Source organism: Tachysurus vachellii, chromosome 19 (assembly GCF_030014155.1).
Source record: "Tachysurus vachellii isolate PV-2020 chromosome 19, HZAU_Pvac_v1, whole genome shotgun sequence".
Lineage (NCBI taxonomy): Eukaryota > Metazoa > Chordata > Actinopteri > Siluriformes > Bagridae > Tachysurus > Tachysurus vachellii.
The window spans coordinates 14,177,153-14,199,449 of NC_083478.1; the positions used below are offsets into that span (position 1 = coordinate 14,177,153).

Below are 22,297 nucleotides of genomic sequence, written 5' to 3' on the forward strand. Positions count from 1 at the left end.
TGTAGTTGTGTGGGTGGGCCAGTCAGGTTATGTTTCCCAGTCAAGGGGCCAGCTTTACGTGGAAAAATGTAAGCACCCATTATACTACTATCAAAGATTCAGGCTATGCAAATTAGAAAACCCCAAATAATCCCCCAAATTATCAAGACAAGAAGAAGAATTTCAAAACAGTCAATTCCTCTGGCCTATTACCCAATTTCCTAATTCTGAAATATCTGTCTAAACAAATGGACTCGCATTAATTAAATAACTAATGGGTTACATAAAAGGACAATAGGTTTAAGCATAACCTTGTTTATTGTTAAAACATTTCTTGTGTTATCTTATTGAGATATAAAGCACACTACATAAGATGACCAATCCTCATGTTGCTACTGCAAGCAACATGAAAAACATAACTGAGAAGTATAAGGTATAACTGTGATTCAGTACTTTTTATTGAGTAATTTACAGATTTACATTTAGGTACAGATTTAGGTATATTCTTTTTGTGTTTGTTCATTAAAGTGCAACTACAATGTTTATTGTGCAGCCACTGATATATTTTCATATGGAAATTCATGTCATAGTCATATATACACACTACAATTCTGATTCACTGAAAAAAGAAAATGTGGGGAAAAGAGATAGGTCGAGATGGGAGAGACTTATGGAGAAGAGGAGATTCAAGCTGTGTCTCTCTTATTATAGACAATGTGAGATCTCTGGTTAACAAAATGGTGGAGGAGCTGACAGAGCTACAGTAGTTAGATGCCAGACAGATTACCAGGAATGTACAATCATGTGCTTTATGGACACATGGTTCCACAAGGACATACCGGATCATAACATCTCCCTCAAGGGCTTTCAGACTTTTCGGGCCAAACTGGATGGCATCAAGAGTGGAAAGAGAAAAGGAGGGAGGCATCCCTAGATATTGTCTCTTGAACTTGTCACTGATTAAAGAAAAATACTTTTTAATTATATGATAAATAAAAAATGTGGTATCAAGAAATCAAACATTGTGGTGTAGGTAGGGCCAGCAAACTTAATCCGTTCAACAGATTTGATGATGTCCATGCCCATCCCCCATGATTCCTCTGTCACTTAATTCTCTATACCTCTTCCTCCTCAGAGAACCCCTGCCTGCCTACAGCCTTTACATTCTTCACCCCTCCTCCTCTTCACAGCTCCACACCGTCCTCTACTACCACATCTCGCCCCTCCACTGTGCCGTTCACGCCTGACCATGTTAGAATACAGCTGAGGCAGCTTCACTCCAGCAAGGCTGCAGGCCCTAATAAGATCTACCACTGAGGTGCTCAAAGCCTGTGCCCCCCAGCTCTATCGTGTACTTCACCATCAGCCTGAGATTGGAGAAGGAACCACTGTTATGGAAGATGTCCTGCCTTGTCCCTGTTCCAAAGACATCATGCCCAAGTGACCCTTAAGAACTACAGGCCTGTGGCGCCAATGTCCCATATTATGAAGATCTTAAAGAGACTAGTGCTGGAAAAGCTCAGGCCCATGGTTGAGCCATTTACAAACCCCCTTAAGTTCACCTACCAGCTCCACCTGGGAGTTGAGTGTGCTATCATCTACCTGCTAAACCGATCCTACACTCACCTGGATAGGGTGGCAAGCACTGTGGGAGTCATGTTCTTTGACTTCTCCAGTGCCTTTAACACCATTTGTCCAGCTCTATTGGGTAAGAAGCTGACAGTGGTGCAGGTGAATGCTTCCCTCGTGTCCTGGATTGTTAACTACCTTACTGGCAGACCAGAGTATATATACATGTCTTCTTTTCTCTTCACCCTGTACACTGCAGACTTTAGCTACTGTACTGAGTCCTGCCATCTTCAGAAATTTTCTGATGACACAGATATAGTTGGTTGCATCAGCAGTGGTGAGGAGAGTGAGTACAGGACTACAGTGGATAGCTGTCATATGCTGTGAGCAGAACCATCTACAAAAACATAACTTAATCCTAGTTTTATTTACATTTTTTGTATACAAATCTCTATTTTTATATTCTTATTTTGATGACTTGGAGCTGTGGTAATGAACCCAATTTTCCCCTGAGGATTAATAATGTATTCTGATTCTGATATTAATAAATCAGGTAAACCATCTTGTAAAGTAACATAGATATATACACTAGATTTCGCCCTGTATACGGCAGTACATTGGAACGAATGCGTCAACTGAGCCACCATCTTGGTACAGGGGACCCCCTCCTCTTAATGCATTAGCGTCAATGTAGGCAAAGAAATAAAAATCAACATAAATTGTCATGAATGCCATTTTCTAGTTTTTTTTGGTCGTTCCAAAGGTCAGACATGTATTTATCATTAAGTCCAGAGAAAATTTAAGGTTTTGATATTAAGATAATCTACTTTTTCACAATATAATGCATAGTGCTAGTAGGTGTAAGTTTATTAGTTACATTCTTCCACTTGAGTAAAACTTCAAATGAACAATCACTACTTACCTTATAGCCTACTGCATGCAACACTGCTACAATGATGTGACTATACATGTTAATTTAAACATTTAAAATGTATTGGTTAATTAAATATGATGCACAAAGCAATTTGCAGGTGGAAGCAAATCACAAATTTGAGAACATAATGTGAAAGTTAGATAGTTGAGGTGCCAAAGACTGTTCAATCTTTTATTTATTCTTTTCCCGCAATATTTTTGCAACATTAAATAAGTAAAGTCATATAAACCAAAAAACCCCACAAAGTTTGACTTTGAGGCTGAACTGCCAACCTAACTGGTGACATCCTTCCAGGACTGTCAGCTAAGTTAACTATTTAAAAAAAAAAGTGTTCAGTATCCCTGCAACAACACGACCTTACAGAGTTTCTTCCTGACACGTTTGCTCTGCAGTTGCAGAGTATGAATCTTTGCAAAATGGGGTTGTCTCAATTTATGAAAGGCACAAACAACCAGTGACATTAAGCTAAAGTGATGGTTGTCTATGCCATCTTGAGTCTCAATATGTAAGTGAAGTAACTTGATAAAAGAGCATTCTGCTTGTGTTAAGTCCAGGACAATCTAATAAAATATGTTTGACAGATAAGAGAATCTTACAAAACATACATAAAGTTGGGTCTTTACCTTTAAGCAAAAAAGCATGGGTCAATTTTTAATTTCCTTATTAAGAGCTTCGGAATCTATAAACATTGTTTTCCTAACTGTCAAAAACGAATGAGTATCTAGCATGGATTAGCTGCGGTCGTTAACCAAGGACTAAAACAAACCAATGGAACAAGAAATATAATTTCTTAACATTCAATATCATAAAACACATTCTCACTTGTGAAATGTAATCCCTTGCTGTCTGGTTTTTACATTTCTTTCATTTGAACAACCATATGCAGCACAGAAGTCCGGCATCGTCCATGCATTTGAGGTAAAGGAGCACCATACAAAGATGGCGGCGGTTTTGACGCATTTTTAGGACCCCAAGGCGACATCTAGTGTATATATCTATGGTAAAGTGACTCTTCTTGGTAAACACATTAATTTGTTCATATCCAGCAGATTGCAGAGGTTTTCATTTTCTTCACATATACACTAAAATCGTCTCAAGTTAACAGTTAAATTCCCTTAAATAAATTGGTGAGGAGTTCATTTAAAATATCATGAAGTGCCAACAGAAAAAATGGCATAATTGCACTGTATATCATGCCAGAACAAACACTGTGCTACCCTTGGTCCTTGTAACAATGTTTATACTTAAAGATATAGCATGAGGTCATGGAAAGGATGCTAGAGTTTCAGAAGGGTCAAATTATTCACCTGCATCATGCAAAGCAAACAATTAAGTATATTGTTAAAACTACTAATATTGGGTTAAGAACTGTCCAATGCATTATTAGAACCTGGAAGGACAGTGGTAAACCATCATCTTTAAGGAAGAAATGTGCTTATAAAAAAAAAAAAAAATCTGATCGCAATCAGAGAACTTTTGGCAAAATCGAATCATTAAAAAAAACAGCACAACTCATGGCTAGGTTTATTGGTGAAATTAAGAGCATTTCCACACCCACAATGCAAAGAGAACATAAGGGACTGGGAGAAAACAGCTGTGTTGCCTTAAGAATACCACTTAATCAATGAGGCAAAAGGTTTCAGTTTGATAGCGAACATAAATATTGGACTCTGAAGCATTGGAAAAAGGTCATGTGGTCTGATGAGTCTAGATTTACCCTGTTCCAGGATGAAGGGTGAAACAGGATAAAAAAAGATGTGAATGTGGAAGTGATTAAACCTAACATACATAGTGCCTACCGTGCAAGCCTGTGAGGGCAGTGTTATGCTTCAGTTCAACAGGCATATTCCATATAATGCAAAAGATGACAATGACAATGATTCATCTGGCTCAAACTGTGAAAGAGTGGTTCATGAGGTATGAGAAACCATGTGGATTGGCCACATGAGGAAACGATGGTGATCTTATGTTTATGTACACCAGTGTTCATCTCATTTTTCAACAATAAACAAGGTTATGGTTAAACTTGTTGAAATATGTAACACTGAAATGACCCTGAAGACAAGTCAATTCGTTTTTTTAAGGGGATATTTTGGAATTAAACAGAATTTAAAATAGAATTCTAGAATTTGATAGACCACAAGATGGCATGGAGCAATCTGACATTTAAATTCACCTTTAAAATGGGACCAGACCTGGTTGCCATATTCACTTATATGTGAAGTGGCCTACGTAAGGAAAAATATGCTCTTATGTTTGTTTTTTGTTTTTTTTTGTTTTTTTTCCCCCAAAGTTAAGTGTAACCTACATTTTTTAATAATAAAAATGACTGAGCAAGATGACCAATTATACTGATATAATATTTTGACAATACACTTTTAATGGAATCACAGCAGTATTTTTATATCAGAATTTTTTATAATTAAAAATTGATTTGAAAACAATTAGAAAACTGATTAGAATTTAACATTTGTAATGAATCAGTTAAATTGTAAAGTTAATATTTCATTAATATAGGACTTTAATCTCTGTTTTAGTATTAAATAATAGATTTTTTATTTAACTGGCATTGCCTGCCCAGTTATTGTTTTTGTGTATTATCTTTGTATATTTTGAGCATATCAGAAATTTACTGTACTTTGTACAGTTAATTGCTGCTGAAATGGAATTTTAAAAGTCAATCAGAATTGGTTTGATTCTTTAGAGTAAATTGAAAAGCACGCTTGCATTGAGAGTAGTAATACAAGAGCTTAGAAGATTTCCACATAAATTTGGCCCTATGACAAAGGAACATCTGAAGTAGAAGATAAAACCCACCCACACAACAGCAGCACCAGATTTAGACATTTTTTCTGCTCAGGATATGTCCCCACTGATACACATAGTGTTTTATCTACTGTTTTATTTAACCTCTATCTTCAAAGTAGAAACCTACATTAGTAAGATATGCTAATTGATAATATTGGCATGGTAACACCATTTAGGTATAAAATCCTTTGCAATTTAGCATCACAGATCAAGTTTAGTTTGAGGGATTAAGTATGCACCATCATTTTATATTAATGTGAATTTTAGGCAACAAAGAATGATATAGAATACACAACACATCCCATTTGTTTAGTGTAATATATTAATTGATTGGCCAGTGATTGCAACACCTGTCGCACCACCCAAAGTCATTGCACATACAATGTTACATGACCCCAAACACTTCCATCATGTCACTAAGTAGAAGGAGAATTTAATTCATGCATTGTGTAATCAGAATCAGATTAACTTTTACTGCCAAGTACCATAGGTTTACATGAACAAGGAATTTGGTGAATGGGTGAATAATAATAATGAAGCAAAGAAGCATATTAGCTACCATTATTAGCTACACGCCACCGTTTTTCTCAATAAATCTATTTCTTAAGGTGTTGTTGACATGAAATGTACACCAACAACCCAACTAAAACAATCATACAAAGCAAAACAAATAAGTTCAGAAATTGGAGTTCCCTTTTGAGGCACCTTGACGCTGCATCAAGGCTGATGCTATGGGAACGCATTTTTGAGGAAGTTGTGTCCTAAGCTCTGTTTGCGCACATGGCAATTTAATTGGTTGGACACGTGATGAAGTGAATGCGCACCAGCAAGTCCATATAAAGGCACCTACACCACATTCATCCAGCTACTTTGTCTTCAGGAAGTGCTCAGTTTTCTCTAGGGCAACCGGTCAACATGCCTAGGCCCATACGTGTCAGGCAAATAAGGACCTTACACCCAAGGGCTAGGATTCCTAGGAGAGTCTTTCCCAGGGCAGCTTCCCCTACTTCTTGGCCTGCTGCCTCCTGTATTTTGGGGGGTCAGCGGGGTCTACTTACGCTCTCTTTCATTGCAAAGATCTATAACCTGGGTCAGTACCTCCCTGTTTCACTGTTTCAGGGTGAAAGGGGGATCAAGCATGAGTTGGCACCACGTTCAGACAATGTGGGAACAGTGTGGGAACCTCTAGAGGTGTGTCTCAGTGGGTCCTAGATACCGTACTTAAAGTATACAGGATCCAGTTCACCTCCTGTCCTCCACAGTTTCAGGTTGTGTTGCCCATGAGCATTGTCAAACACTAGGCCACATTTCTCCAAGAGGAGCTTCTCTTGCTTCTGAGGAAAAGGGCCATAAGACTGTCCCAGATTGAGACTCTGGCTTTTACAGCTGGTATTTTGTTGTTTCCAAGAAAGATAGCGGGGCTGCATCCAATTTTGGAACTGCAGGTGACAAGATGAGCATCAAGATGATGACGCTCAAGCTTATTGCATTGCAGATCAGGTCCAAGGACTGGTTTGTGACAATAGACCTCAAAGATGCCTACTTTCACATAGGCATTCTGCCAGAGCACAGCAGGTTCCTCAAGTTTGCTTTCAGGGGTGAAGCTTAGTATTGTGTTATTCCATTTGGTCTAGTCCGATCACCCCTATTTACAACACACATGGATGCTGCCCTGGCACAAATGCATCTGCCGGGGATCCATGTACGGAATTACCTGGACTGGCTCATTCTGGCCCAGTCGAAGGCTCCAGTCATTGAGATGCTGTGTTTACCTATGAGGTCTCTAGGCCTTAGGTTGAACCCAGAGAAGTGTGTGCTTTCTCCTTCTCAGTTAACCACATTTCTAGTTGCCTAGTTGTGGTAGTTTGGGATTTAACTGCAGTGGAAGTTATTCTACTAGGCCAAAGACTCTCTGATGCAAAGATGCAGAGTGAGGCAGCAGCCAATGTTATCTCTTTGGGTCTGTTTCAAACGAGGCCATTCCAGCTTTGACTCAGGGGTGCAGGCTTTCATCACCTCCAAGGTGTCGAAACATTTCAATTCAATTTAATGGTATAAGCGCTTTTAACAATTTCCCGTTGTCTCAAACCAGCTTTACAGAAGTATAGAAACAGAAGAGAGAGAAAAAGAAATAAATATATATTAATAATAATAAGAAAAAATAAGAATAAAAATGTGAATATATACAATTAAAGTTTAAAATTAATAATAAACTATATACTATACTATATATATACACATATATACACACGTATATATATATATATATATATATATATATATATATATATATATATATATATATATATATATATATATATATATATATATATAAGTTATTAACCAATCTAAAGTTTTGAAAATAGCTTGAACACAAATCTCATAACTCCATTGGACACTTCAACTGTCTGAGAAATCTCGTAACTCCACCTCTTCGTCACTCCGCGGGAGAGCTGCGCAGCATATTTCTCCTCAAGATTAAGAGTCGCAACGAATCAACACGTCTTAAAGTGATATCTAAAGTGATTTTCGTGGGGCCCAAAGAAAAAAAATCTTGACCCCTGCTAGTTCTGGTGCTCGTCTGAGGACAGGAATTTAGCGCAAGACAATCCACTGCAACGCGGACTAAACCCTGTGCACTGCAGATAAGATAGGATTGTATCTTACAATGTCAAGGCAAACCGTTATGTTTAACCGTCATGCTCATCACTTTAAGCAAGCTGGCTGGCTTTTTGCCTTGTTATTATACGTAAACATGCCGTATAACGTAGTGAAACGATAATTTGAACTTTATTAATTTTATTTTTTGGGTGAACTATCCCTTTAACTATGATTTTATCGATGTTTATCTGTGTTATTGATGTATTTTAAATATCTATTTATTACTGCTTATTATACATGTTCATTGATATTTTAAAATGTTTTTTATAATATAATATTTTAATTAAATTGAATGTTTTGGATACCACTATTAAATTATTGTTTTTATTATTATTTTACTGACTTTAAGTCAGCCTACTTATAGACAATGCCTCTCTTGGCACTGTGCATGTAAAACACTGTTTTTTAAAGACCGTTTTATAAAGACCGGACCATACAGAAGGCATGACAGTCTCCGGGCGGCTTCATTCACAACAATCCCATGGGACTGGCTGACCATGCAGATCAATCACTGGCAAGGGTACAATCGGGCAACGAGACAATAGACTCGACCCACTGTCCACTATGGTATTCCATCTCTCATCCGGCCCCTCAACTACAGATGAGGTCGAGGCTCTGCCTGTACTCCTTTACCACAGTAGCTCTGCTCCCAGAAGTCCTAGCCAGAGTGTGCCACAATCGAGTCCCTGTTGGCCAACTCGAGGTTCGTTCACAAACCTAGACTCCTTCACAGACGGCACTCCATTAGAGATCCCCTTCAGGAAATATTCTCTCTCAGGCTCAGGGGGAAATGTGGAAGCTCTGAGTCTGGTCCCTGTAGAAGCTTTTCCGCCTCTGGTGCAATGAACACTGTCAGGGTCCAGTTCAGTCCCTGGTCGATACAGTGCAGTCTCACTTTTCTCGGGACCTTTCTCCCTCTACTTTAAAAGGTGTACGTGTCTGCCATTGCTGCAAACTATGAACCAGTCCTCTTGGTCTCCTTGGGTAGGCACCCCTGGTCTCTCGTTTTGTGTGTGGTGCCAAATGGTGGAGACCATACTGCAGGCCGAACCTTCAATCCTGGTCTTCTCTGTAGTCCTGGAGTGTCTCCTGAAAGCCCACTTTCAGCCCATGGAGTCAGCCTCTGACTCTTAAGGCTCTGCTCTTAGCCTTGGCCGCCCTCAAAAGACTGGAAGACCTGCAGGCATCTCAGTCACCCCCACCTGCCTAGAATTTGATCCCAGAATGTCCAAGGTTATTCTGCACCCCAGGGAGGGATATCTCCCCAACGTACTGAAGATGCCGGATGTCCTGTCCTCCTATAGACCTACTGTCCTCCGCTCCATGAGTCAGCAGAACATGTGAGGCAGCAGCTGCTTTGCCCATATGTCCACCCCACGAGCTTGTGGCATAAGTCCTCCTCAGTAATGAGGAGTAATGTGACATAGATACCCTTAAATGGACTTGCTGGATCATATTCCCTTCATTATATGTCCTATCCAAGCTCAAATAAGCATTCCAATAGCATCAGCTTTGAAGCAGCATCTTGTTTCCTTCTCAGGAAACTGGGTTACATACAAAACAGAAAATAATCAGTAATTAGAAACCAATCCTGCCCCTTGTCAGTGGAAATTATTATCAGCTGGTGCAATAACAACTGTTGGCCTCCTTGTGGAGTGCTTTAGAAAAACCAAATGGAATTAAGGAATTATTTCCTTAAGTATTGCCTGAACTATTGGGAGAATTTAGTCTAGTCAGATGAGACCAAAATTTAACTCTTTGGATGCCATAATACACATAATTTTCGGAAGTCAAATGGCACTGTACATCACCCCAAAACATCACGATGAGCAACGAAATAGATATGAAAATTAGATATACTAATTTAGAGTAGTCAAAGTGCATCCTGTATGGCCATATAGATTTACTGTCCTTTAAAAATAACTCCACATACAGCCATTATTGGCTAAATAACTGCCAACAAAAGTGAGTGGATACAGTTTTGACATGTTCACATAGTGTGTAATGTGTCAATATTTTGTGTGAGCACCATCGTTGCCCACCACTGCCTTAATCTTTCATGGAATTCACCATAACTGCATGGGTTGAGAACTCACAAGCTGAATTTCCAATTCTGCAACCTCCAAATCAATGCTGGCAGCACTTAGGCATCTGTTTTTGAAGCTAGCTATTGCACCTGACGCACAGCACAAGGACTCAAATTCTTCAATCGACCCTTGCAAGGCCAGTTCCGAGTGGAAAAAGTCTTGGAAAACCTCTGTATGACCCTGACAACATTACTGCAACTCAAGTTTTAAGTTGTTACCAATATTATTATAGCCTAGGCCATCTTTGTGGAGAGCAACAGATTTTATTCTTAAATTCTCAGAGAGTTATTTGCCATGAGGAGCCATGTTCAATGTGCAGTGGTCAGTATGAGAGATTTGTACTCAAAGAACCAAATTTTGACTGCTCTATTACAAAATACAAAAACATGAACATCATGAATAATGGCTTTGCATGGTTAAATGATGTACAGCTGTTATCACTTAAGGTGTACTCATGTTTGTTTCTATACACACACACACACACACACACACACACACACACACACACACACACACACACACACACACACACACACACACACACACACACACACACATATATATATATAAAAAACTCCCTGAGATGATATGTGGAAGAAAGCTTGAGAGGAACAGACTCAGAAGGAAACCCATCCTTATTGTAATAACCCAATACTGTAAATGTAAATAATGTCATTTCTACAACAGTTTATAATTGTGCAACCGAGAGCTCCTGAGAAACTAATGTCAGTGCAAATTCTGACCTCACCATCGACCCAACACTAATTCTTTCTTGCCAAAGTCTTCAAATGATTTCTGATAAAGACAAGACCATACAGCTGAGTGATGCAACAATGGTTCAAAGAAGGCATGACTTTCCCTAGATGTTCAGTAGAGCTTCAAAAGACAGAGTTTTAGGTTGATGGTAAGCCTGTAACCTAGTAAACCAGTGTTGATACAGTATATTCATTGATAGAAACTTTAAAGCACTTTTATACCTTGCCAAATGCTGGCTTTAGATAGAGTGCAAACACACCCTTTTGTCTTACTATCCTTGTCAGATCATTTCATTAACATGGGGACATCTGCAAGTTATAAAAACATGTTCACACAGACAAGCACTCACACGAACACCTTAATCCTCACTCTGACACTGAGGTCAATTCAATTATCCTGTATTCCTTAAAAGTATGTGTGCCCATTTTACAGACTTAAATGCACAAGAGATTAGAATTGCCTCAGTTTTAATGATCTATATAACTACGAGCCCCAGTAGTCGCCTGACATGCAAATCTCTCCCCACAACAGCATATTCTCAATCCTAAATATGACAGCAAGTTTTTGTGTTTATATTGATGCGGCTGTCCCAAATGTCTGTTGGATATTAATGAGCAGATACCTTTTTCCTTTGTCTTTACATCATCTCTGAACTAATTCTCCAAATATGTTCTTACACTTTCCTACAAAGCAACATTTTCCTTTACATGTTGGTCTTTAGAGAACACTTTACAACGTCTACAGCCCTACCTGGAATGTCAGCCTGTGTGTTGTAGCTCCAGCTGGCCGTGGAAATCATCGAAGGCATTGGAGAACCTCCACTACTACTGCCTTCATTCTGTTGCATGATGTGCCTGACTGTGTCCTTGTTTTTTCGGTTCTTCCTACGTCTTGAACCAGGTGTTTGTGTTTGCCAGCCTTCACCTCCATTACTCTGCTCTGAGGGTGTTCCATGTGACTCCTGGCTGGTCCTATGCTGAGCATTGGATGGTGATCCCTGCTCCTCTTTGACTTGATGTGAGCGATAGTCATTTGGCCATGAGTCCTCATGGCTCTTAGGCTCATGCTCATCCTTGCTATAGGTGCTGCTACTTTCATGGCAGCTGGCAATTGCTGAGTCTCCTGATGAGTTGGCAGGGCTGGTACGTCGTACCAGCCATGGGGAGGAGCTGCGAGCTGAGATCATAGAAACCAATGCTTCAGAGGCTCCTCCAGAGGAACCCGTTCCCATGCCAACCATGCCACTGATCTCAATATTGGCCAGCTCCATGTCAGCCAGCTCAGAACGAATGCTAATGTCTAGTGCTGCCCTGATGAAACCATGACATGCTTGTACAATCTCTGTCATCTGCAGGTAGCTGGCAGCAGACATCACCTCAATAACATTCTTACTGGTGAGTGCCAGGTGTGCAGAATACATAAAGTCCAGAATAGTTTTGAATCCCTGTGCTGTCACAATGTCAAGGTGTGTGATGGTAGCCTGTTGCTCTGTTCCCTTCTTGACCTGGCAGTAGAGTGTCTTGAAGTAGCGGCTACTACCTAGCAGTACATTCTTATGTGCCTTGAAGATCTTACCTTCCACAACTACACATGCATCGCACAAGATGCCATGCTGCCGTTGCTCATTAAGCTCACGCAGAAGCTGCCGATAGTGTGATGCAATTTCCATGTCTTCTTTACGGTTGTTCATTGGTTCACTGAGTGACTGTTTCTTCTAGTTTCTGCAGTAGAGAGACAAAAGCACCCATATATGGTGGTTAGCACAACAGTCTAACACAGCAGCAATTTACTGAAATACCAGCATTAACTAATACAAAGATAGAGGAGAAACAATCATGTGTAGATAATAAAAAATGTTAAAGGAAATAAATAAAGAAATGCATTGCATCACTAAACAAACACTAAACTAAAACATCTGCTTTAAATATCTGTTTAAGATTTACAAATTACTTTTGATGACTATATAATGCACTACATATTCAAACATTTATGGACCCCTTGACCTTCACATACTTGCAAGGTTTTCCCCAAACTATTGCAAAAATTTGGAATAATAAATTGTACATTTTTGTATGCTGTATCATTTTAATTTCTCTTTACTGGAACAAATGTTTGAAGGGTTGACTGCTTTAAAAAGAAGCCATTGTTCATTCAAATATACTAACTTTATTTTATGTTTATGCATTTTTTTTATTCCTCAACATTTCTGGCAATCTTTCTATGCTCTTTCGAATGTTTGCATATCCATCAATGTCCCTGTTCACACCTGCATTAATCTTTGTCTTGGGTGACCTAATCATAAAAATATATAATTGATTTGATACTGTTTGCAAATTTAGCTGAATAGTAGAGTTCTCCACAATTAGGCTAATAACTGCAGATTCTAAAAGGAGCTGTTTTTGGAGCTTCTTTCTTCTCTAAAGGAGCTTCTTTCATTGTTTCATTTCCCATTAAAGCATTTTGACTGGATTGGATCAATTGACATGAATGTTAATAATAATTGTAATGAGAATAATAATAAAAATAAGTTTATAAATTTTATTTGGCACAGTGTTTACACCAGATTCCTTTCCTGATGCCAATTTATATGGGCTTGGCACGGACACTGCCTTGTGTCTTATGCAACCATTGTGGCTTGGGTCAGTTCCATGTCCAGAAATTAAAACTCAGAAGTACGTTAAGCGCACCAAATCCTTCTGTCCCAATTCAAAATGAAATTATTTAATGAATGGTCATTGAATGAATTATGATTTCCCAAGAGGGCAAATGATCATTTAAGAACACCATAAGTTTATATTAAAAAAATAAAAATAAAGAATTAGAGCAGAGACATGCCTGCCAAAGCATGCAATCTTCATTGGCTATGGAACAGTGGCTCTATAAATTCTTTTTATTGATTTTGATTATTATTTATTGACTTGTTTATACAATATAAAATATATTTCTTGGTAAAGTTTAGCATTAGTAAAATTAGTGAGTAAATTAGTAACATTAGTTAGTCAACCATGGTACAAAGAGGATTAAGAGTCTTTATCATGGGTAACAGTAACAGCTTGGCAGATCTGGGATTTGAACCCTTGAGCCTCTGATCAGTAACCCAAAGTCTTAAACACTGAACCACTACAGACCCCTGGTTTCAGACAACATAGGGGCATAGTCCAAACATCTTCCAACTTTACAGTGCACATATGCTTAAAGAATGGTCTATGAGGACATGTTCTGAAACCTTTGGGATGACCTAAAACACTGATTGCACCCCAGGCTTCTTTACCTGAAGTGCGTGACCTCATTAATTCTCTTGAGGTCTAATGGTTAAATCATCATATCCATGTTCAAAAATGTAGTAATAAGCCTTTGCAGAAAACTGGAGGTTATTATAACAACAAAGGGGTTGGGAATAAATCTGCAATGTTCAAAAACACATATGGGTATGTTCAATTATCTACAAACCTAAGGCTGTAATAGATATTCTTTCATAAACATTATGACTGTGGTGCATAAACATTAATTCTTTAATTAATAAAAAAATTGTTAAAACAGTTCTGCCCAATAATTTTTATGCTGCTCCTACCTTTGTGTTGACAAAACTGTTTAGAAAACAGAATACCTTCATCAAAATGCATTGATTAATCTTACCTTGTAAATTACCTGTACATTTGACAATGATACTCATGATTGCAGAAGTTTAATACTGAGATTTGGGAGGCTTTATAGAATTTTAAACTTTGCACTAGTTTTAAATTGTAACAATTTTAATTATGTTTAATCTAATTTTACCACACATACATGGGTTCCCTGGCAAACCTGATTCCAAAAAATGTCAGAGAACTGACAGAGAATAGATTATAGAAAATTATGGCTTAATGATTATCACTCAATTCATGGATGATGAACCTCATATTTGCTGAATGTCACAAACTATTTTCTGAAATAAAAACACATGATTCACTTTAAACACTAAAAGCATTCGTTCACCACAATGCAGCTGCACTCATCAATATAGTGACATTACACTAAATGCTGTCTATTGACAGACACGCAACAACTTTAGTAGTAAGTTAATTATTTCTGGTACTAAAAATATGTAGTTATGAAATATCCTTCAACAAATATTAAGTAAATTAACAAGTAAATTATACTCATTATACTCGTTGGCTTTGTAGAAGCCAACCTTCTGTTTTCCTATTTAAGCTTAGACAAAAATTTAATGTGGCCTAGAGCTTTCGAGCCACATGCACCAAATTCGGATATGCTGTAGACCCCGGTCTGAAGTTTGTTGCTATTACTTTTCTAAGCGATCCGAGTACCGGTACTTCCGGTACCGGATCTCAAAATGGCCTTTTTTCCCCATAGACTCCCATTATAAACTTTGGAGGTTTATAACTCGGCAAGCTTTCGAACTATCTACACCAAACTCGGCCAGCTCCTTTAGGGTGATACTCTGAACAAAGGTTTAAATTGGTGTACCGACTGGCCTTTCGGTTTTGCCGCAGCCCCGCCCCCAATATATGCAAAATCAAAAAGCTTTTTACAACATGGACATGTGACATATCAAAACACTCAGAAAAATAAGGGGAACTTCCTCACGTGTATTCTGATGACGTCACGTGACGTCACGTGAAAATCAAAAATTAGCACAACATGGATAAGTGACATATCAAAACAATCAGCCCAATGTGGGGAACTTCCTCAGGAGTATTTGGATGATGTCACATGCTTGTCTCCGCTTACCTCTAAATGTTTTGGCAACCTAGCTTTCTGTCCACTTGCCTCCAAAAGCAACACTAACCCTTATGTCCACTTGCCTCCAAAAAGCACCATCCGTTGCGAATACTTGCATCGTCAAAGCCAACATCAAAGTTTGTCACGACGAACTTTACAAATCTAGTTAAAAGTTTACTATTTAATGGGCAGACGTTGAACAAGTGGATAAGGCTCTAGGTTGTTGAATGTAAGGTCAGAATGTAACATCATTGGACCCCTAAGCGAGGCCCTTAACCCTCTTAGCTCCATGGACACTGTATCATAGCTGCTCATGCACTCTGAATTCTGAAAAAATCCTCTCTTAAAAAATTCCTCTGTGCTATGAATATAATGTATGTGGCAATAACATTGGCTTCTTCTCAGTTTTTCCATAGCCACCACATCTTTCAGGAATAGCTGAAACATTATGTTGTCAAAGGCAATGGAACAGCAATGCAAGTCACATGCTTTGGCCAGTGTGAGAAGCTCAAGATTGACAGCCAGTTTGGCTGAAATCATGCACATGCTCAAAATGAATTGTTGTTTGGCAGCCACACTTTCACTTCATCACATCACTAACTGACAAAATGCTAATTAATTATCACCATTTGTCAACATAAATAGGGAGCTCTGTAGAGGGGAGGTATGATTTAGTCAAGGTGCTTTATACAGGCATGGGGTAGTTTTGATTGGTATCTAATAAGACAAAATAAAACATTATTGGTTGAACAATGAACACCTGTGAAAAACATTTTAAGAGAAAAAAAGGGAAAGCAAAGAGTAGCAGAGGGAAAACTAAAACTAGAAACTAAACAGAGTAAAGAGAAAAATTACAAAAACACCCATGCATACAGAAATATATAGATATCGATTGGCACAGTGACACAGTGCATGAGTAAATTACACAGGCATTAGCAAATGGCAGCCTTGATTTTTTTTGCAAGTACCATTCCACCTGATGGCTTGTTCAAATTAAAACAAGGAGGATTAAATCAATCCCCCATGTTTCCCCATGTCTACTTGTAAAAATATATCTATAAACCTCATAGAAGAGGAAGTTCTAATTAGTCTTAGGAGTATTAATAAGGGTCTTTACATAGAGCTGCCTAGCTTTACAAATATCCTTGAACAATTTTAGGGTTTTCAACTGAAAAATGTTTTGATTTCAGAAGGGTGGCTGTTGTCATCAGTCAAACTTTAATCCTGACTGAATATGTTTTACACTCTGACAAAGTTAAAAGAAAACACTTTAATCTAGGGCAAGACACACACATGCACACACTTATTTTTAAGAAATTAGGCTACTAGTTCAATTTAAAGATTTTAGCTCATCCCTTGGCTGAATAAAAAGGGTTATATCAAGCTTCTTAAATTGTCAGCAACACCCACATATTTTTTATACACTGTAGTCAATTTAACTGACCATAAGAAACGACCATTTTTTGTTTCCATTAGTTGTAGGTTCTTGTCTCAGTTTTCATTCTTGTCTCAGTTTTATAGTCAACTGCAATATGCAATTAATTTATTCAATAAATTTTAATCAACACTTTGATTGTAAGAGGTTAGAGGTTGAAGTGGAGAGGTTAATTTAAGACCGCTTGAGTCAGATCAGCTGCACATAGTGAGGGAATCAAGACCTGATTTCAGATGCTACCAAGACCAGAGTATGGTATTAAAACCTCCAAAGCTCTTCTTTATACATTGTAACCGGCATTCATAGTTAAGCTATGGTTTTTATTATTAAGCTATAAGGAGCTTCCACTAAATGCTGCACACTCAGACTATCAGTGATTTCAGCCTACCCAATAGCTCATCCACACAAATGCATTTTACTAACTGATATGTTTATAAATAGTTTAACAATACATGATACACAGTTTTACTATTTTGCATATTTATTGAATGGATGTATTTAATATAATTGTTAAGAGGATAGCCTAAGAATGTCTGCCAAATGCTGTAAATGAAATGCAAAATGTATCCAGAGTTTAACTGAAGTGCAATAGCAATGTCCTGAAACAGTTTTTGCTTTACCTATGAAAGAGAGAAATATTCAACTACTTTGTAATTACTGTTTGGGTAGTAAAAATGTATATTTGTAACCACACAATTTAAAGATTAATCACAAATATTATTAATTAAAACAACGGAAACAAAATTGTAGCATAACACAACCATTTTCTCTTAATAATCTGGATATTTAACACCCATAAATTGGGTTAGTTCCCTGACCAGGAATTGAACCCAGGCCATTGTGGTGAGAGCAAGGGATACTTATGCAGGTCAACAGTAATATTCCAAAAATAATATGTACAGGTTTCATACTCTTCACTGTTAAAGGCATTTATGTGTAGATTTTCCCATCATTGGAATTATTGTTCATACATCCAAAAAAAACCTTTACACTGAACAGCCCATAATGGTACTGCTGATGGCTTCCTCTCTGTGTTGGTGCACCTTGTTTTGTCGTTTTCTTTGTTAAAACTGTTTTTGTTTTGACATGGGGATTTTATACAGATTTACCGATTTAATTACACATTTCTACTTATATATTTCCCACAACATGTCCTTGAATTTACTGGACATTCTGGTCAAAGGTGCACTTGCCTGTGCACACACAGTGAAATGCAGAAACTAAACAGTAGTTTTCTTCCAATTATTTGGTTTCCGTCACTCTCAGATGCACACCTCAATGCTCCCCCAGCTGCCCCCCCCCCCCAAAAAAAAAACAAAACACAACTTAATACATCGTAGAGAGAGATGTTAACTCTTCAAGAGGCAAAACCCATGCAAAGCAGCCAGACCTGATTCACCCTGTCTCTATCCACCTTGAAGTACTGTAAACATCAGCTGTCTCCAGTATTTACTGACAATTTAACACCTCACTGGTAATATGCTATGTGCCAGCCTGCGTCAATACTTCATCTCAAGACTCCACTCCATCATCCAGCACCTGCACCTCCCAGGGGCTTATGCTAGGATCCTGTTTGTGGATTTCAGCTCTGCTTTCAATATCATCATTCCAACTCTGCTACAGGAAAAGTTCTTCCAGATCTCCACCTGTGTGTTCCTGACAGATAGGAAGCAGAATGTGAGACTGGATAAATGTCTCTGACTCATGGACCATCAATAGTGGTTCCCCACAAGGCTGTGTTCTTTATCCTCTACTCTTCTCCCTCTACACAAACAGCTACACGTCCAGTCAGCAGTCCGATAAACTATTAAAATTTGCAGACAACACCACACTCATTGGGCTCATCTCTGATGAGGATGAGTCTGCTTACAGCTGGGGGATTAATGATCATGTGACCTGGTGCAATCAGAAGAACCTGAAGCTTAATGCTGTGAAAACAGTGAAGGTGGTTATTGATTTTAGGAAGAACCCACCACCTACACATTTAATAATACCCAGTCAATACTGTGGACTCCTCTGACTTGTTGGGAACCATCATCACCTAGGACCTTAAAGTGGGTGCTGCACACAGACTCATAATTTAAAAAGTGCACCAGTAGTTATACTCTCTGTGGCAGATAAATTGGTTCAGCCTATCAAAAACAATGATTGTCTGGGCATGCAGCAGTCTCTAAACTCTTGGCATGTGGTTCACTCGAGTCAGAGTGTAGTCCAGTTTATTATCCAGGGAGCAAAAGGTTGAGAGTAGAATGGACGAGAGAGCCGAACAGTTAGACTTTATTTTTAGCCTAGCATGGACACCCGCTTGCCGTGCTTCCGCTTCCTCAAGGACCATTGCCAGTGTCCCCTCTCCCGGTACTGGCATCAGTACAGTACATGTTCTCCAAAACATCATCATGCATTTTGGTTTTACCATGATTACTGTACTGTAACAGCATCTCTCGGTCGTATGCATGAACACCACGGCATCTGGTGTCAATGTACTCTAAATAAAAAAAAAAGACAGGCTAAACACAAATAGCACCATTTTGCCAGTAGACTGTGTGTGCTATTGCCATGGCACCATCTTGGCTCACTACCAAGGACAAAGTGTGGTCTAGTAATGGGCGATATAAACGATATGCCATATAAACGATACAAAATTGGCCTACGATAGAGATTTTAATTCTATTGCACTATCGCGATAATGCATGTTGAAAAAAAATCTACCCGCGAAATTTAGAGCCACGAGCTGCAGCCGGCTGCAACGAATCATCATATTCGTCATCTTGAATAAACATGGCTGAAAGCGTCAGCGAAACAGAGGAGCTCGTGAAAAAGACCGGTGCAACATCTATTAATTGGACTTGGTTTGGATTTAAGCCGTCCGAGGAGCAGCAGAAAAATATACTCTGTAGAGTGTGTGGGGCAAAAGTTAAGAGCTAACAGCTAAGAGCTAATTCACAGTGTCCGTTCCTTTATTAACAAGACACCAGTTTTAATTTCATTAGGAGAACAAAATGTTTAAAACCAAATGCGTTACCTCGGCTGAATTTTTGAAATATGTTTTTATTTAAAGTATCTGTGCATTTACACAAAATAATTTTCTTTGCCTAATTAATACTGGAAGTATTTTCAGTACAGTGTATGTTCCTTAACTAAAAAGACACCAGTTTTTCTGTTCTCTGCAACTTGGGTGGCATTTAAGAACCAAGGACTTAAACTAAGTATAGTGCCTTTTAGAAGGAAAGACTTTTATTTATCTGCAACATTTTGTTGTATAATTACAGTTTTGCTTTTGCACAATAAATGTTCTCAAAACGACATATGTTTCTTTATTTGTTAAAAAAAATACATTTAGCAGTTTGGCTTTCCTAAGGGTCTGTGTAACCTGTTCTGAAATGGCTCTATTATAATTTATATATCGCAATATATATCGTTATCTCAAGAGGCTGCAATGTATATCGCAATATGGATTTTAGGCCATATCGCCCATCCCTAGTGTGGTCTCTGACTTGCACAGTACAGTCATGCATGTGCCTTTTCTATGCATTCTGATGGTGTAAAACTATCACAATAAGCCCCTTATCTTACACATCAAACAATGGTCAACTGATCTACTGTAATGGTGTACTGTATGTTCAAGCATAGGCTTTGCAAAGAAGGTAGACTGAGGGTTTGATCGGGAGTGCATAAACTAGTTAAAATTTTCTTAAATTGAAGATAACATCACTAATGTAGCCTTCTTTAATCCCAGATATATAGACAAAAGAAATAAGCACAACATTGCATGTGTTATTACTCTTTACACATTGTGTCCACATTTGGAACTAGAGTTATGATTTGCACACCCTGGAGTGCCAACCTATTGCACAATCACTTACAAACTATGGACAATTTAGATAAGCCAATCAGCCTTCCGCAAATGTCTTTGAACAAGAGGAGGAAACCAGAGAACCCAGAGGAAAACCTCACAGCAAAGGGAGATGTTCAAAGACCAACCCAGAGTAAATAGTGCTACTGATTTAAATTTCTGTGGCATATTTCTATACACAAACATACAAACAAAAAATTACAAAACCCTAACCCGACTAACACAGTTTAAATCCAGCTCACACCACAGAAGCTGTGACTGAGTGGATCTAAAATGCATCATAAGTAGATCAGATGAGAGTTTAGTTGCCTTGTAATAATATTTAATGCAAGACACTTTCTGACATTACAAGACAATTTGTGAGATTATTTGATTGAAGTAGAAGCAGAAGCATATAATAATATGGTCATGATTTCTAACTAATGAAATTCCATTGTCAGCTTAGTAAGAGAGTGATGGTGAACAATGTAAAGTTAGGACATAGGCCATCATGAGTTTATATATTATAGTTTATAAAAAAAAAAAAAAAACAAAAAAAAAAAAACACTTTACTCTGAATTATTTCTTAGCATACTTAAATCTAGAGATTCAAAACCCTAAAATCATATATAAAACCATATATTCTATAGGCAATTAAAAAAATATTACTTTCTATTTTCTATTATAAAGTGTCTCTAGTCTTCATTTGTTGTGAGGGTGACAAAGATTAAACTCAGATAAAAAGCAATTAAACAGGAACTCACTAAATCACACATTGTTGAGGTACCTAATTTGATGGTGTAGTCTATGGCCATTATCTTCTGCTCCCCTTTCTTCCTTCTGTTACTGGGCTATTCACTACCTCAGAGACCCTGAAGCCAGCCTTATCTCCAGTGGAAGCTGCCTCTTTGACAACCCGGGGCTTAGCCTAAATTTTCTCACTATTAAAAGCTGTGAAATGCAAATAATAAACCATCTCATTACCACTGTAGGAGATGAGGGAGTGAGAGAGGTGCTTTAGGAGAATAACCTGACAAAATGTCTTTTGTTATAAGAGATTCCACTGTGCAGAGGGAGTCAAACTTGTATTTAGCAGTAAAATAAACAGATGCATTCCACTGGAATTTTTTACAGCACACACAAACAGTATAAATTAGACTTTAAATTGGTCTAAATAAAATACTTAATTAAAATACATATGTACTGGACTTTTTTCTGTACCAATCCCTATACATATAGCCTTGCTTCAAAAGAATTGAACAGCTGAAAATGAAATGAGTATACATACAAATTAGTACAGGGCTGAGGATATAGCCATCATAAGTAAAAATACATTAGTTATCCATGGTGGCCTGGGTGTCACATTAATGTGCTGCATGTATATGTTAGAGTGTTGAGTTCAGTATAATAGCAGGCTATTTAAAGAGTAGAACTTGAGTATCTCAGTCTGAGACCATGCAGAAATTCTCCTGAGAGGGCAGAGGTTGATCATTTTGGATCAGGCCAAGCTATTG

The 22,297-nt window shown here is 38.1% G+C and overlaps 1 protein-coding gene across 4 annotated transcripts in view; it reads right to left on the reverse strand.

The window, feature by feature from the left end:
• The window catches only part of zbtb46 (zinc finger and BTB domain containing 46), a 91,859-nt gene that overhangs the window by 58,448 nt on the left and 11,114 nt on the right, over window positions 1-22,297 (reverse strand). For all 4 annotated transcript variants that reach the window (XM_060893666.1, XM_060893664.1, XM_060893665.1 and 1 more), the window contains exon 2: window positions 11,545-12,515. In XM_060893666.1, coding sequence (XP_060749649.1) covers window positions 11,545-12,484 — 940 coding nt within the window. In that variant the 5' untranslated portion in view covers window positions 12,485-12,515. The remainder of the gene's footprint in view (window positions 1-11,544; window positions 12,516-22,297) is intronic.